Source organism: Eucyclogobius newberryi, unplaced genomic scaffold (genome assembly GCF_026437365.1).
Source record: "Eucyclogobius newberryi isolate DKJ021-1_F unplaced genomic scaffold, fEucNew1.0.hap1 SCAF_15, whole genome shotgun sequence".
Classification (NCBI taxonomy): domain Eukaryota; kingdom Metazoa; phylum Chordata; class Actinopteri; order Gobiiformes; family Gobiidae; genus Eucyclogobius; species Eucyclogobius newberryi.
Window position 1 is genome coordinate 17,891,064 of NW_027315779.1, and position 17,776 is coordinate 17,908,839.

The 17,776-nt window shown below is 39.2% G+C and overlaps 1 protein-coding gene across 3 annotated transcripts in view; it reads left to right on the forward strand.

Annotated features, from left to right (window-relative positions):
- The first annotated feature begins 6,677 nt into the window (after positions 1-6,677).
- Positions 6,678-17,776, forward strand: part of LOC140360974 (seizure protein 6 homolog) — a 195,942-nt gene continuing 184,843 nt past the window's right edge. For 2 of the 3 annotated variants that reach the window (XM_072446514.1, XM_072446511.1), the window contains exon 1: positions 6,679-7,054. In XM_072446514.1, the coding sequence (XP_072302615.1) occupies positions 6,976-7,054 (79 nt within the window). In that variant the 5' untranslated portion in view covers positions 6,679-6,975. Of the gene's footprint in view, positions 7,055-17,776 lie in introns of all 3 variants that reach the window. The other variant, XR_011926945.1, reaches the window with a different exon arrangement.

A 17,776-nucleotide genomic window follows, 5' to 3' on the forward strand; every position in this document is an offset into this window, starting at 1 on the left:
ATCAGTGTTGTTAAACAACTGTGATTATACATTGAACCTTTGTATTAAATCTTGCTGTACAAGTACTTTAGCCACTTCTTAATTGCCCATACAGAACATCAGAGCTTTAATATTACAGTAATTATTTTTGACAGAAGGTCTAACGTTCACATTCTTGTATCAGCCCAGACATAGTTGCTCTATCTCCAATGTTATTAAAGCAGGTGTTGAGAATTTCTTGCACATTATTAATTTTATCGATGTCAGAGTGACAACTGCAGAGTCCTCTCAGGGCTAATTAGCATATTGTGCTGAATCTATTGGCAGGGTCCCTGCCTGACTGGGCACATGACACCACAGGGCCTCTTCAGGCATCAGGCTATGATCAGGGAGTTAGCAGATGCAACTGAGTCTTTAGGGTCACATCCAGTCTGTTCCCACTGTAGGAACTGAACCGAGTAGGAAAAGACAGTGGGGAAAATGGTTGGCAAAGTAATATGGTCTAAATATCTTATACCCAACATTCCATCAATTCACAAGAATCAAGGGGTCAAAGTTCAGACATTGGTGTAGAGCTTGTCTTCTTTTGTGTTGCTTAAAATTGACGAGGAGCTTTGAAAAAGTGTCTTGCTGACATGCTCGGAGGGAGAGCTCTTTTCCAATACATGCTAATGAGGTTTCTGCAATTAACTGGGCCCTTCCAGAAGGAAGCAGACAACAAAGAAGAAGGGCTGGAATAGCATACAATGCTAAACACAAGCCTTATTCTTCTCAGATGCTTGATATTTAGGGGAGGGATTTTTCAAGGACAAAATATGATGTAGAAACAAGAATAACAAAAATACACTGTCAGGTGACTAGACTATTCAACATGCTCATATAAAATGCATTCTTTAGAATGCATTCTGTCCAGCTCTCTTTTGTGTGTTTTTTGTTGTTTTGGGGAAAAACAACCATGAGATAAGTTAGTTAGTTATATGTTAAGTATATAAATTAATTTACTTTCCTCACAAGAGGTGAAATGTAGCTACAAACAGCATTCACAGCAAAAAAGTTCAGTTTGAACTTTTGCTCAGTATTACACAGTTGTTGAAGATTAGATGAAGATAATGGCAGTGTGTTGACTGAAAGTAATTTCATTGTTGTTCCGTTGTATAATCTTTGATAGTTTTAGATAATACAGTTTTGTATTGGCTTTTGTGCTCACAGTCTGATTATAAGTACCAAACAAAGGATCTTCAAGACAAAGTCAATATGAAATTAACAGGCGTTTTGTTTTCAATATTCTTTTTTGAATGGTGCCAGTTGTAATGATCATGAATGGATTTTTAGTTGAATGTCACGAGTGACGACAAGTGACGATGAACAACGATGAACAACAAGTGAGGACAACAACTGACGATAAATAATGATGATGAAATTGACTCTTTTTCAACTGAGACTGAGGATGGCCTTAATGTACACTGTATTAATGTCTTGCTATCAAGTGACTATAACTGTTCTCAAAAAAATTGCCAGGGATTAAATTATTTTACTGCTTTAGGTAATTGAGACATGACAGGCAGGTTGTTGAAACCTGCCTGTCATGTCTCAAGGGCTGGGTCTAGCTTTGTGGTGGGGCCTTGATTCCTCTTGGTGACCCAGGAGACAATATTGCTGCTACAGAAAGACACACTTAGCAGTAGTGGAATACCTCTTCCTTTTCAACATGTTATCTTTGTTTCCATTGCTGACAGCTGTTTTTTGCTACAGTCTTAGTCCAAACACTAATGAGATTTGTTGACTGTTTGACCATGAGAATTAATATTTGTGTTGCATAATGCACTGAAAATAGCATTTCATAAAATGAACAGATTCCTGGACATTCTCTCGAATCAGTCAATGAATGTGGTTGAAAAAAGTCATGGTTACTTGCTGCGGAATGTACTGTAATAAAGCATGATTAGCTTTGAATGCATTTGTGTCTGTGATATGTGATAACATGTGGCTTTGCATAGATGGACCACTTTAGCTGAGGCCTTGTCAATCCAAAAATCATGTGTGAGTCAGGAGGAGTGTGTTTGTTAACTGTGCAATAATCACTTGGTCCTTTGCCGGCTAATGAACAGCTATCAGAAGATGTTTTACATAATCCTGCCATCTAAGATTACCTTATTGCTTGTAAAGGCCCGGCGCGGATGTGTGCCTCATTACCTTGGGACATTGGTCATTTCATTTCAAGGGTCTGATTTTCATTAACTGCTCTGCCCCCTGCCCATTAGCAGAATGAAAGCTTGGCCGCAACCATCTGGCTGCCAATGAGGCCTCCGGGTTTGTTTATAGCTGTGCTGGGCACGGTTTCAGGATTTATCTAAGTAAAAAAGAATGATGGAAAGTTAGGATGAGTAGACATTAGAAAGTGTATTGTGGACTGACAGTTTGATGTTGGGGAAAAATCGGTTTGTGAATTTCTCTTTTGGATTATTTTGACTAATCCTGTCCTTCATGTAATGTAGTGTGCGATGAAATACATGAAAGGAGTTTTAAGGCCCAAGTACATAGCTCTAAAACTGAGTACCTTGTTAATTTCAGTCCAATATTTTTGAGCAACAGGACAGTCCCAAAAATGTGAAAGTGGTTTGCTTCCTGGCTGCCACAGTTTCTCCAATAGTTATAATTTCTTTGTGAATAATGGGCACTTTGACATGGTGTTATGAAAAAATCTGATACATTTTTCTAGCAAAATTCCCTTCAAACATGTGATTTTGTGTTCTCCACACTTTCCCACACTTCGTCTGTCAAAGCAAGATTACCTTCTCTTTCCCATTTGTTTTTAAGTGCTACCCTCAAAGATAGTGCACTGGTTGAAAACACGTTTTGTACAATTATTTTTTTAAATATAAAACAACAAAAACATGCAACACTTTTTCATGTTGTGGAGGGAGGGGGGAGGCGTCCTACTACAGACGCCTGTGGGTCATCCAGACCCAATTATAGCATGGGGGCTGTTATATTTGGTAGAGTAGCTGTCCAGATTAGCAATGCATTGATATCATTTTCCCCTTGAAAGATCTGATTTATAAGCTTTGATTAAAAGTTGGTTATAATTGCTACTTATTTGTAAATACCAATAAAACTTCTGTTTCTCAAAGTCAAAGGATTATTTCAACATATCAAGGCTTTTTATTTGGTTATCTTTTCTAATCCAGACCTTGAGTCTAAGATCTTCTCATATCCAGTGTTGTGGAAAGTTCATGAACGCGTTCATAATTTTGGTGAACATGAACTGAACGAATGGTATTACTGCTGACGAACGATAATGTGAACGCGTTCATTCTGGTGTCTGTGAACGGCACGTTCGTTCTTTTTATTTTCGTTCAATAAGGTGTCAGATTTCTAGAGACTTCCAGGCGAAAAACAAACCGTTAAGTTGCCCAAAAAGAGCCTATGCCTGGCAAGTGTGAGAGCTCCAGAGTTGTAGAGGCGATAGATACGGAGACAGAGATTTCGCGTGTCGCACCGCACTGCGCATGCGCATCAAAACAAAAAACAGCATGGACGCGACCACAACGTCAAAAGAGCAGCAACGATTCGCCTGCTACGACCAGTTACGTGAGTTTTATGATAAGGTCGGTGAGGATGGGAACAATCTAACATTTCTGTGCAAACTTTGCCCAACAAGTTTTCCCTCATGTTTTTGAGAAAATACTGTGGGGCTGAAAGCTGCAACTGCTGCTAGTGTGGACTGAATGGACAGCAACACATGGGGGACAAGTCTGTCCCTTCAATGTGAATGTAAATCCTAGTTGGGTAAGGATTCAAAATTGGATATGAAGATGAAATCTGACACATATTTTCAGCATTAAACTAATAAAATAATTGCTGCCTGTGGTTGTATTTGGGCTGTGGAAATAATTTAGAAAAAATATTGCATAATATTGAAAAGAAGTAGTTCATTTTTTGGAGCTGTGAACTTAGTTGAGAATGTTGAATTAAGAACTATGAACTGAACTAGTTCATGTAGAAAGTGAACTTTCCCAACACTGTTCATATCTTCTTGGTACAAAGCCTTGATCTTGAGCCAACCAGTTTAAAATTTTAACATCTTTGTTTAATTTGTATGTTTTGATTAGCTCCTTCCATGTTCTAAACCCAGGGATTCTTAAATTCCAAATGACTCAACAGTTTTTCCATTGAGCTTCATATTCTGGATGACACCAGTAAAGCAACACTCTGATTTGACTTGATATAAAGTATTTTCTCAGACAAGGTAAACCCCAACCTCCAAATCTTGAGATTTATTCCACTCATCAAATGGGAGAGTCTGGAAAATATATGAAAATCTGGGCAAAATATTATAGTTGACTTAGACATAAGTATGGGATCAGAGTACATTTTTCAAGATCTTTCTTTATAGTGGAGAAAAGTCAAGTTTATTTCTTCTTGATAGTTCTTGTATGTATGGAGGACCACACCTAAATATTTAAGAGATTCCGTTTTTAATGGGAATGTCTGGTTTGGTCAAATTTTGTAGGAAATCTTCTGAAATTTGATGTTCTGTCCCCTCAATTGAGACATCATAAATTGGTTGTCTAAAATATTGGGCCAATGGTTTCATGTACAAAGAGACCAACACAGGGTATGAAAGAGGGATGAAAATGAGCCCATGGCTAGTCTTGAGTATTTACATCATGTATTTAATTTATATTAATTCACCAAATTACCAAATAAAAATAATAATAAAGCTCAGGTTTGACTAATACTGATCTTATCCAATTCCAGATTTTCTTCCAGAGGTTGAGTTTCTTATATATGCTGCGTTGAGAAGGCAACAGAGAAAGAGATTTAGACAAAAACATGAGTTGCTGCAATAAGAAAAAAGTGAAGCAAAGTAAAACAGATGCAGAAGGAAAAGTCAACATGAAACAGAGAGCAAAGGTAAACAGACAAAAGGTCAAAATTTTGACAATATCTCTGCAGGGTTCAATGAAACTGAAATCCACTTGTTTTGTTAGTTCCAAGTGGGGAAAGGAGCCGTCAAACACACAGTAGTATTTAGTAAGGTACTGTAAGGGAGCTGCTTATTATTAGAATGGGCGTTTATTAAAAAAAGCATTTGTTCACTGCTTTTGTTCTAGTTCCTTCAAACATCTCTCATTGCAATTTCTGTCTGCTAAGGCCTTTTGTTTGTTTAAGAAAACTACTGTGAAGGATAAAGACATTAAAGCTAAAATAACATTTCAGCTTGATTCAATGATCTTGTTAGTACGGTCTCTCCCTTTCTCATTCTCGAAGGCTGTGGATGCCCCAAATCATCTTTTGCAGTTCAGTTTAGGCTTATAGTGACCAATAATAGTATTTCTAAAGATTAAAATATGATGTGCCTGCAGAATGATAAATTTCATCCGTCTCCTGCACCTGATTCTTCTCCTTCTCTAAGGAATATAGAGTAAATTGGCACAGAAAACAAATGTTGTAAACCTTTTTATTATTATAGAAACCTGGATGCATATTTCATGATGGTGTAACAATTTCCTTGTTCACTAGCCATTAATATATTTAACGCACTGGATATTTCAATCAGCACTTCCTGTATGGGATTATCCGACACCGGCCAGAGCGCTCGCATACCTATTTTAGAGCAATAAAGGGATAATGAATAACATAGGAAAGTAATTTATGTGGCAACTCTTTTGCCACTCTCTACTCACATGAAGACATCCTGCACTTGCTGTGATTAAATGCTGCTTGAACAGCAATGTAATACTGTATTGATTTTTCCAGGATGAACCCTTTTTTTTCTCGACTTCTCCAGCTGCAAAGGGAGGTCAAAGGTCAGACTCTGCAAACAACATCTACACAAGGCTTCAGGGGTTTGTATGAAGTTGGTTGAGTTGTTTGCTAAATTCAGCTTTCCATATGTGCCCTATATTACTTAGCAGTTATTTATTCTTCTGAATCGTTCTGCTAGCTTGCTCACATTCAACAAATCAAATAAACCTCAAAATGACTCATAGCAGAGACTCTCCATGAAAGCACTTGGTAGAAATGTCACCTTATAAGGATAGATACTGTGTTCCGTTCCGTTATTGAAAATGGAAACATAAAACGTCCAGTGCAACATGACTCCAGAGAGGGAAGTGTTCTATGATCTAAAAATAAAAAAATAATATCAGTATGTCATTGGCATATAGCGAGAGTAGCAGTGCCAACACAGCACATACTTGCACACTGCCGTACTTACAAGAGATACGTACAATACAAGAGATAGACTACAATGTCAACTCAATGTCAAAGGAAGGGAACAATACACTGTAGATACATATATCTCGCCAGAGCACAATAACTTATTTGTTCAATATGTCAATAAAGGGCAGCATAGGTAACCATGCATTTTACACACATTTGATTTATATTGATGTAAATTAATCCAACTTTTTTGAAACACAAAGTCGCCTATCAATTTAATAGCAGTTTTAAGAACGATTAGAAGAAGAAACATCAGAGAAGCAAGTTCAGAGAAATCAATCAGCTGTTACTCTTCATTTTTAGCTCCAGAATGCCGAGTGAGTTAACCAAGCCCAATACGCGTGGGCTGCTGCAAACGCCTCAAAAGCTCCGAGCACGTTGGATGAGAGGCGAGTGATGTGAAGTGCGCGTAAGTTTGTGGGGCTGTTCCCGGAGCTGACGCTAGGAGCTGTCCGTGGTACTGAATCCTCCCTCTCCGCCTCCTCCGCTCTCTCCATGTGCCTCAGCTCACACAGCCGCGAATCCGCCTACGGAGCGTGCAAATGACTGCAAGACCGCCGCGTTTCACTTGATTATTCACGACTCTCTCCATACTCTTGACTTATTACGCGCTGAGCAGCAGCCACTGTGCCTCCTTAGCTGCGGTTACAAGCGCGTAAAACCACCGCGTGTGTGTGTTTTCATCCCTCTGTCCGGGAAGTATCTTTTTTGAAAACACAAGGACGTGTTTGTGCAGCGCGGAGAAGAGCGACACCGACTTTGGCAGACATGAGACGAGACGGTCATGTACGGACCATCATCGCGGTTCTGGTCGTAGCTGCGTCCATTGGAGAGATGCACGGACACGGTAAGAACTTGGACACTTAGCGCGGCTTTGTTTCCGGGAGTTGTTTCAGTTTCGCTACAGGCAACAAAGGCAAAGTCACCGGAGTCACGGTGCCACAAGTGTGTGCAATTAAACACTGTAACTAATAATAAACACACAATTTAATCCCATTCGCTTTATTTTCTATTCCAACTTTGACACAAAAGCTGCATAAAAGTTAACGCACATCATCTGTTTTGCTTGTGCCACCATGAGGTGATTATTCTAATAGACTCGCTGTTGTTTTAGTTTGTCATGGTCTTACAAACTAATTGACGTCCACCCCGCCAACACGTGGCTAATTAGAAGTGAGCGTTTTTAACATGTTATTGGTTTGTGTCACATCGTTCTACGTGAACCATAAACCAATACATGTAACACGCAGCGTGTAATTGCTCTAACGTCGCCTGCTTCAGGAATGCAGCTGAATGTGAGGAGATAGTCAAGTAAAGCGTGATAAAGATAAACTGTGTAAGAGCGTACTAAATAGTCGGATTAATTCATTTTAGATAATTTCACAATACAATTTCTTCATTTGTTTAATAATAAAGTATTTGACGCGCTACTATGCATGTAACTACAGTAAAGACTTATAACAACTTGCTCACAGAAGAAATGTCTGACCCTATAATTTTCAGTGTTTTTTTTTTTTTTTTTTTTTGGTAAGTCAGATGGAAAGATGTGTTTTGGCCACTGAGGCCTGCGTGACAGACGGTGCTCCGTAATAAGACTCTAATCCTTAGGAATTGCTGAAGATTATTGACCAAGCTGTTTGCCAGTCGAGTGCCTGTGGGAAGCAGCGGCAGATTCATCCACCCTGGCCATAGCCTAATTATTTCTCTATTGTGCGTCTGACATTTCTTTTTATAAGCAGAAATACCACACATTTCCAGTGCCTCCTTCAGCACCTCCTCTGTAAACAAAGTGTCATGGATCATAGAATAGTAAGCATTAACCTAAAATTTAAAATATCTAATTTATATTTCTTTCTTGTAAAAAATCCTTCAGGTACAGTAAATGGAAATCCAATCTATTTTATATCTCCAGTGTAATGGGGCGTTTTATGAAAATTGACTTTTTTGTGTTGAAAATGAGCGCTTTAATGAGGAACAAGTGATTACTAAACAATGTCATAAGTGTGCAAATGACTTCATATTGCGCAGACTCTTTCTTCCGAGCTCTCTGAAAATGAAGGGCCATTCTGGAGCAACGCCTCGCACACAATTTTAGATGATGAGCTATATACAGTCACTGCAAAGATATTGCACTTCCCATTTTTGCATAAAAAACAAGAACAAAACAAAATGCTATTAGTTCTTGCCGGCAGAAGGCATTGTATTTTGTTTAAATATTTAATGATTTATTTTATGTGAAAAACATACTCAGCATTGTGCTCAGAGGCTCAAGTTGTGTAAATTTTTTAGTGATTTCAGTCACAACTGCTCTTATTTTCAGAAAATGCCCCCGTTATTGCTTTCTGCCCTGTACTCTGGGGAGTGGAAAAATGTACAGTCTTGTATTTTAAAGGAAATAAAATTTAACAGCTGCGTCATTGTTTAGCCAGCGATTGGCCAGATCCTTTGAAGAGGTTTCAATTGTTAATCCTATTGTTGTTTTACATTGTCAAGAGTCGAAGTGGCTCGGGAAGACAATCTGCTGCAGGAATAAGGATTTGGTTGAGGGGAGACGCTTCAGTGCGTGTTGTTGTGGACCTGTATTGGCTCGGTTCCTTTTCCCTGAGTAGTAAATCGATTTTGCTGTCACAGGTACAAGAAAACTTCACTGTACTGTTTATGTGGATCTCTATTAAGATGTATATTCATTCTTTTTGGGGGACTCCATTGTGTTATGTCACAGCAAATACACCAGTAAAGCACAGAAAAGGGAACACAAATTGTATTTCTCTGAATATATGCAGAGACTTTATAGACAAATAGGTTGCAATGTAGCCTACTTAATACTTACATATTAGCTATCCATTACTGTGTGTACTGACAATCAGTTATATATTTGGATTTAGTAAGGGGTGCAATGAACTAATTATTAAACTGACTAAAATCTAATGTAATTTGAAATCAATTAAAATTAACATTATATTTTGTCCTAATTTGTTGAAAGGACGCCATAATGTTTACAAAATCTACTCAGGCCGAGCCACATTTTTATAAGCTATTTGTACTTTTTATTACTAGGTCTCATCTGTATGATACCAATATAAAAGCACAAAGACAAAACTGCTACTGCATACAGTAAAATCTTCATAAATGATACGTCTTGTTTACAGTTATTTGACTCTCCATTCAAGTTCTTTGATAATTACTGAGCCAGTGAAGCCGCACAACAACGGTCACGATGTGGCTAATCCAGTCGTAACAAAGCAAACCATAATTACTGGATTCTGATAGTGCTATTTTACGGCCCAAAAACTCTGAACATTTTAATAACTGGACTATTCAAAATGGAGAGATCTATTTTGGCTTCAGTGTTAAATATTTACGCATCGCTATGGCCGATTATATGTATACACTATAGCCTTACAACATTATGGATTATAACACTTTAAGGCGATCACTTTTGTATTGACACGTGTTAGTGTTACAACACCCTTTGCTTAAACACTCATTTACTTTCCCTCAAATTAACAGTAAATTGTCTGTGTAACATTAAAGGCAGCTACTGTAGTTTTCCCTCATCTGGCCATGACAAATATTCATTAAATGTCCCAGATCTTGGAAGTAAGACAGCATCATTTCGCCTCAGGGTGGATTGATGCTTTGAGCGGGAGGAGGGAAAAAAAGCCGCTATAATTCCAGAGGACGTAATAGAAATCATTCGACACCTGTTTGTTGGATTGCCAGTGATTAACTTCATCAAGGGCTATTCAGCATCTGTACGCCGTCATAATTAGTTTAACTTTCCCAAGGCCTGTCAATGGTAAATGAGAGTCATTATGGCAGAATGCCCCTCTTGAAGGCTTTGGCTTCTCTGCCTGGGTCGTCTCTGCGGCTGCATCGCTCCCTTTCACTGCCTCCTAGGTAGCGCTCGCAGCTTGGCTCATTGCAACTCATTTGCCACTCTTCATGTGCAAATGGCTCTCGCTCCACGACAAGATTCTATGCATCCTAATTTGAGTCATTGCCTCACATATTTCCTCTGACTTCTTTTCCAAAAGAAGGTTGGTCTCTGAAAAGATCTTTTGGGTCTTTTTTTTTCAAATTCTGCACAGACTGGTTTACCAGCTGCGGGTTTTATATAACGATAATCAACTCGGTGTGAAGGCTTAATCTAGATGTACATGGGTGAAGAATGTTGCATCCGATTGGTGAGAGAGTGTTTCCTTTCACTCTGGTAACTCCATTCATGCCGGCCTTCTCGCAAAAGGCTGAATGATTAAATATATATATTTATATATATATATATACTTTAAAAAAGTATTTCACCGTTACATATTTCATATTTCACTTGTTTGATAGTGTATGTAAATTTAACATGTTGTGTAGAAAAGTAACACAAAGGAATTTATTTATATTTATAGATTTATTTATATATTATAAATATAGCCGATTTGATGATATTGTTAAAAAAAATACAAAAAATTCACTCTAAAAAAATACTCGTTATTTAGTTTGAATATACAGATATATCATATAAAGTAAATATATATATATATATATATATATATATATATATATATATATATATATATATATATATATAAAATCAAATGTGTGAGCCAGGGCGAGCTGGCTCACAGGAGCTCTTTCTAGTTCATATCTGTTGTTACTTTTTTAGTGTGATTCAGTGAAGTGAACACACAGGCACAGAATAAAAGAATAAATTGAATCAATCATTTGAAAGAAGTTAACATAATTGATTTCAGCACAAACGATTTCTGTTGAATACAATATATTGTATACATTTTTTCCTCCCAAGCTCGAAGGAAGGTAACGAGCTTTTCTCTTTATCGGGCTGCATCCTGCCCATTCTGGCCTGTTTTTTTAATCACTCTGACAGTTTTGGATGAAGCAGAAATGGCTTCTTGTGTTTAGATAATTATGTGAGAGGTTTCGGCAGCACTTCTGAGAGTTTAAGTAACACGTTCACAATGGGATTGTCAACAAGGCGGAAATTTGATCTGGGATTGAAATCACTCAGACACTCTTGTTCATAACATCTCCATCTAATATATTCCAGGTGAAGAGAGCCCCTTGAGTCAACTCGAAATGAAGCCTGCATTTTCTGGCGGCAGCGACTGGTCATGGCTTTGGCTTTTGGCCTTGCGCCTCATCGATCCCAGCAGCGCTCCACTAGAAAAGCACAGTAGCATTCTTTTCCACACCTGCAGGCGGCGTGGCCTAATCAGGGCTGGCGTGAGTACGGCTGCTTTGGGAACACCTCTCCCAAACGATTAGGTGCTGGGACAGCGCCGGCTCTCTTCCCTCTTCTCGCCGCCACATCCCATCTAGAAAGCATTTCATCTGTGGCTCGCCGAGTGCTGTGTGAAAAGTACTAGGTAATAGGCTGTGTAATGCATTTGGGGAGGGGGCAGCAAGTTTAGTATTCTCAGTTAGCTCTGACCTCTGGCGGCCTCAGTCACCCCCTCAGCAATTTCCCCTGAAAAGATGTAATTTAATTCATCAGGATGGGTAAGCATGTTATAAGTAGCAAGGAAAGATAACAATGTTGTGGATAGATCAAGGAAGCGGATAGTAGCCTCACAACTCCCGCTAATTGAAAATATTAAAAAACAAACACAGGCGGTGAAAGTGTAGATGAAACTTCTGCATTTAAAAATGGTTTTTCCTGCTGCTCAATCGCTTAACATTTTCACTCCATGTATATTTTCAAGCTGGTCTTTTACAAAGCTGCTGTGAAAATCTTCCCGCATTCTGAAGTCTTGAACTTAAAGCCCTAACGTACTATCAAACTGACTGGGCTAAAATAAAAGCTTTGTTATAGATTTTACCGTCGGGATCACATGCAATGGTATTTATGTATTTATTTGTCTATGGGAGTTTTTATTTATTTATAGGAGATCTTCTACTGAAAGTGTTTTTCAGACTTCCTATAAGTGATCTGTTCTTTTCTTCTGTATCTACCTCTGTATCTACCTGCGTTGCACCAATGAAATTTCCCCATGTGGGACAATAAAGGAATATCTTATCTTATCTTATATCCATGTAATCCCAAGTTTGTTGGATCTGACATCGCAAATGCTAGCGTGACATCACTTCGAGCCTTGCTCTGTACAATGTGTATAATTTCGAGCTTCTAAAATTGACTACCATCTTCCAAACATCGAACATTGTCAGTCAGAAGTGACTGCTGGGTGGTCAGGCAATTGTCTGTCAGTTATTGGCCGGGCCACTGCCTCGGCTCTGCTCCTTGTGATGGAGAGTGGGCTCATTGTGGCCATTTTCATCTGTCAGAGCAGCCAGCACCTTTAGAAAAGAGAGAATGCTCGGGCCCAGAATGGATTAGTTAGCAGGGTACAGCTGGAGACTGCTACGGCAAGTCATTGATTGCTGGACTATAGCTTTTGGCTCTAAGAGCCGCCTCATACTGTACATTCCAAAGATTTCTGTCAGACACCACATGCGGTAGATGGTGGAAAAACGCTAAGTAGCTTTTACTGGAGAAGGGAACGTACCTTTGACAGAGATGCTGGCTCTGAAATCACATGTTCCCCTTGGTGCCCTTAGATCCAACAAGATACACCAAGTAGAAAAACGTCTATAAAACAGAGCCGTGTGTTAGGCAAGGCAAGGCAAGTTTATTTGTAGAGTACATTTCGTACACAAGGTAATTAAAAGTGCTCCACAATAGTAAAAAAATGCATTAAAATCACAAAGACAAGACAGAAATCACAAAATAATAATCTCACTCATGCACAGCTAAACAAAACAGTTTTATCTTAGATTTAAACATTGCTAGAGTAGAAGCCTGTCTCACATCTTCAGGAAGACTGTTCCATATTTTAGCTGCATAAAACTGAAACGCAGATTTCCTCGGAAGATTAGTCTGATACAACTGCTTCCCCTATTAACTGTAATGAACAAAATGTTATGCGTTATTCACGCTCTTGTTTGCACCTTGGCATTGGTATTTCTAACTTCAAATATCATCAACAAGAAATTCATGATTGATTTCAAATAAGATCTTCAATAATCCATCCTTTTGTGTAACGAAAACCTTTCTAAATAACAGGACATTAATTTGTATTTCATATTGGCAATATCTTTATTGTAAGTCAGACCTGGTGCCAGTATCTGGCCTGAGAGAGAGTAAGCATATGCTGTGTGCTGTTAGACTGCTCTCCTTTGGCTCCTAGTTGTTTTTGTTAAATAGTCTCTGCCCACGCATTCATTCATGCATTCAGTGCGAATTATTACAATGATCTAAATAGATTGTTACTCAGGCATCACTCTGCACAGACAAAGAGGGATCTCCGTTTGCACTGTCTTTTATTAAATCACTTGATTTGGTCTTTTAAAAATGCCTGAGGTTATGTGTGTGTAGGGATCAGTTTTAAATGTTTGGTTGTTGGGGGAGGGGCACTGTTTCCTCTGTGTAGAGTCAGACCCTCTGTCTGTACTTGGCTTTGTGGGATTATTTCTGAATCATCAAGGCAAACAGCTATGGAGGCCGGACTGTGACGATGATCCATGCGTTGGACTGGGGCAAGAACACACAAACTCAGGCTAATGAACAGCACAAAATATAACATGATCGAGCACTTGGTTTCTACTAAGAAGAAGAAGGAAAAAACAAACAAACATAGAAATAGCATAAACTACATGTCCTGTGGCTCAGTGATTTAAACTGCATTCACTAGCAAGGACCACGCCACAACAATGGAATACGAAAGAATGTTTATTGATAAGTCATGATGGGTCGATGAGAGATCGATGAGAGCTCGATGAGATGAGAGAGAGAGAGCTCGATGAGATGAGAGAGCTCGATGAGATGAGAGAGAGCTCGATGAGATGAGAGAGAGATATCGAGAGAGCGAGAGAGAGAGATATCGAGAGAGCGAGAGAGAGAGATATCGAGAGAGCGAGAGAGAGAGATATCGAGAGAGCGAGAGAGAGAGATATCGAGAGAGCGAGAGAGAGAGATATCGAGAGAGCGAGAGAGAGAGATATCGAGAGCGAGAGAGAGAGAGAGAGCGAGAGAGAGATCGAGAGAGAGATATCGAGAGAGCAGAGACAACAAGAGATGCTGGGATTGGCCTTTGCATATATAGGCCTTCTGGGTAATAAGAGGCGTGGTTAAAGAGTGGAGGTGTGGTTGCTGGGGAGGTAAGAGGTTGAGGCGTGGTCCTGCTCCCGAATCTAAGTTAGCGATTACATCTCCAACTACACTAATTTATGCAAATTGACTGTTGTACTTTTCAAGGAAAAAATAAAAATAAATAGCCTGATTCAAATATATCGTTCAACCAAACAGCATCACATTTTGGTTATGTTTTTGGTTAATTTATCTATTTTTTGTGATGCTAAGGCTTTAGTTCCCTGTACGTTCCACTCATCATTTTATGCTTCAAGAGGTGATTTACACAGACTAAAAGGGAGGAAACAGTTATTTCTTTAGCAAATGGTCTGTTAGTGTTTTTCACTACCAACGCGAGCAGCATCCCAAACACATCTCTGGTTCCTTTTAGCCGAGTGTGCTCTCCTGGAACAAAAAAACAGATGTTTATCAGCGGTGGCTTGGGAACAAGGAGAGGACTATTCCAAGAAGGATCATTGGGAAGCATTTTTCACAGTCAGTGTCCTCATGGCTGCTGCACTAAGCACTCTTTCTCTTGTGGGAACTGTGGTTGAGGGCTTTCACATGTTTATTATTATGTTCATGCTCTGACTTTGCTTTGACTAGAGCATCTGGCAGGAACATATGAACTAATCATTTTCAAAAGACATACTAAAGCAGTCTGTATATTTTTTTCTTTGAGAAAGTTTAACCTGCCGTCTGTATTTTGTTTGAAGGCCTGGGTACAAACAAATTCCAACTGTCATGTCAACAACCAGAACTTGTTAATTGTGTGGCGCTGGACTCTGTTTTGGAGCTGTCTAACTGGTGAGTAAACAAATGTAGACAGAGTTTTAGCTAACTGGAAAGAATCCCATCAGAGGAGCGGCACACTTGGCTCCAGTGCAATTACCTTCTGTAAATGAAGTGTGTGTGTCGTGTGAGTGCTGAGCCTGTGTGCACATACAGAGTGTCAACAGTGCACCCGTGGCCTGCACATGACGCACGTCGCTGTTTACCTCTGCTGCGCTGTGGACGGGTGAGGCGACTGGGGCAGAGCATGATGTGAATAGTTGGAGTATAATGCTAGAGAGAGGTGCTTCCCTCCTTAGAGACAGTTAACTGAGTTTGACAAAGCTGTTTGTGCTGAGAGGCTGTGGGGACGCACCCTGGCTGTGATCCAGGAGCCTTGCTCACCATCAAGAGGCACTGCCCCACTTTGGAAGCGAAGCTGTCTTTGTAGAAGTGTTAGTGGCTACAGGTGCAGAGACTGTGCCAGCAAAAACATATGTGAGTCCTACTAGATTGGTAAAGCAATTTGACCATTATCAAAGATTATCTCTGTAAAACTGTACAGTTGACTTGTTTTAAGACACAAGAGGTCATTCGAAATAGACTCAAATGCATTCTTGTATAAATGTATCAAACTTCAGATGCCATAACTTTATTATCACTTGGAGTGGTCTTGAGCTTGTATCTAAACCCTTGTTGATTAATTACACATAAACCCTTTTGTTGATGGTCCCATACAGTGTTCCCCATGGTTTATAGGAGACAGATTTTTCCACAGTTCAGAGTGCCAAGAACTGAATTACCATCTGTTGAAGTTCACTTGCTTTATTTAGCATTACCCTAACACTAAATTATAAACAAAAGCAAAAAGCATGTATCATTTTGTAGTTTTTCAAGCCAGTGGATTGCACTGGATTTGTGAGTTCATGTTTCATTTCACAGCCGAGTCCAGGCTGTCTAACCAGATTAGGGCAGTCAATTGAGACTGTAAAAAAAAATAATAGTTGTATAGATCGTAAATAGGTTAAAAGAAAGTAAATTACAGCCTTGTGTTGCTCAAGATTAAGAATAAAACCAAAATAATTGATCTGGAGACACCTTGCTGAGAGGTGTTATATGCAGCCTATTCAGACTCGTGAAAATCTCCTGAGGGTAGACGTGTTGTAATAGATCCCCTGGGAATAAATCTTCTAGTTTCCATGGTAATATGACTTATTTTTTTACAATAAAAAAAAGATCTTGAAAATGAAAATGCCAATCTTGTAGCATTATTCTAAGTTGCATTACTTTAAATTCAAAGTCCAAAAGGTTTTGGTGTGAATCAACTAAAAACATCTCAACTCTTTGTGGGATTTGAAGGGATGGTCTACTTTAATAATGATAGTATGGTTGTAATAACAATAAGCATAAACTGGAGGAGGTCAAAGCTCTGACTTCAAATAGCTGCTGTGCCATTACACAAATGGATGTGGATGACACTTGAGTGTTGTGTGTTTGAGTCTGTGCTGGCTGTGGATTGGGTGGGCTCTCTCACAGACAAACCACCTCATGATCAGAACGCCGTGAATCATGAAGGATACACATCAAAGTCTGGCCTTTTCCCTCCAAGATACACATGGAAAGGAAAGAGAAGAGTGCACTACGTCTAATTAGGACAGTTTTGTGCTAAGTGTGCGGCGCGGGAGGAGCTGGATTGGCAAAGAGTGGCTTGTGAAGAAAATCCTGCTGTCTGGGTCTGGGATTGTTTCGGTCGCACAAGCTCCATCAGGCACACTGAGACTAAATAGGAGCAGTTAAATGATCTGTGCAAGTGAGCGCTGCGAACGGAGCAGCTGCTCTCCTATTCTGCTCAGAGTTGTATCAGGCGGGTAGAAACTTTGCACTGGATCAATTTTTATTATCACTGTAAGATAAGTATAGTATACTAAAGTAAAACATTTTGTTTAATTCATTTTGTCACATATAAATCATGACTGGGGATCATTTCATGTACTTTGGTTTTGTCAGTTGGCAAGAAGGATGCATTTTAATGAAATGAGTAATGGGAGGGCAGCAGTGGCTTAGTGGTTGAGCATTCACCTTCAAACACTGATTACATGCCCATGACTTGAAGTACATAAATAAATAAACCACGACAAGGGAATTCGTTTAGAGTTTAAGATGCAATGGGGGCATTGCTTTGTAAAGTGTTGTTATACAGATATTACATTGTAATAGGCTTTGGAATTTGCTCTGTTAATTGTTCGGTGGAAAACTGTCGTGGCCTTTATTTGAAACACTTCCTATGAGAGACGTTTCTTGAATTAATTATGTTTGCTTAATGAATAATTAAGCCAGGGGAAAGATAATTTGATGTTACGCAGTGAGCCAGACCATTGTGCATGTAGCGGGAGCGCTGCTCTGTGCCTGGCTGGCTTCACATTGGGAGTGTGAAATGAGAATTAACAAACAATTTGCCTCCTGTTCCATATTTCAGCATGACTAAAGTATCACAGCTGATCATGTTCCGACAAGTGTCAATACAACATGTTTGTTTGACGCAGAGACACCGACTGTGGGCTGACTTCTATTGTTTAACTTTGGTTTGCAGTGTGCTGTTTGTTCACAGTTTAAAAGGAGCAGACGACAAATGCTACTCAGGCTAAAAGTCAACAAGAAAAA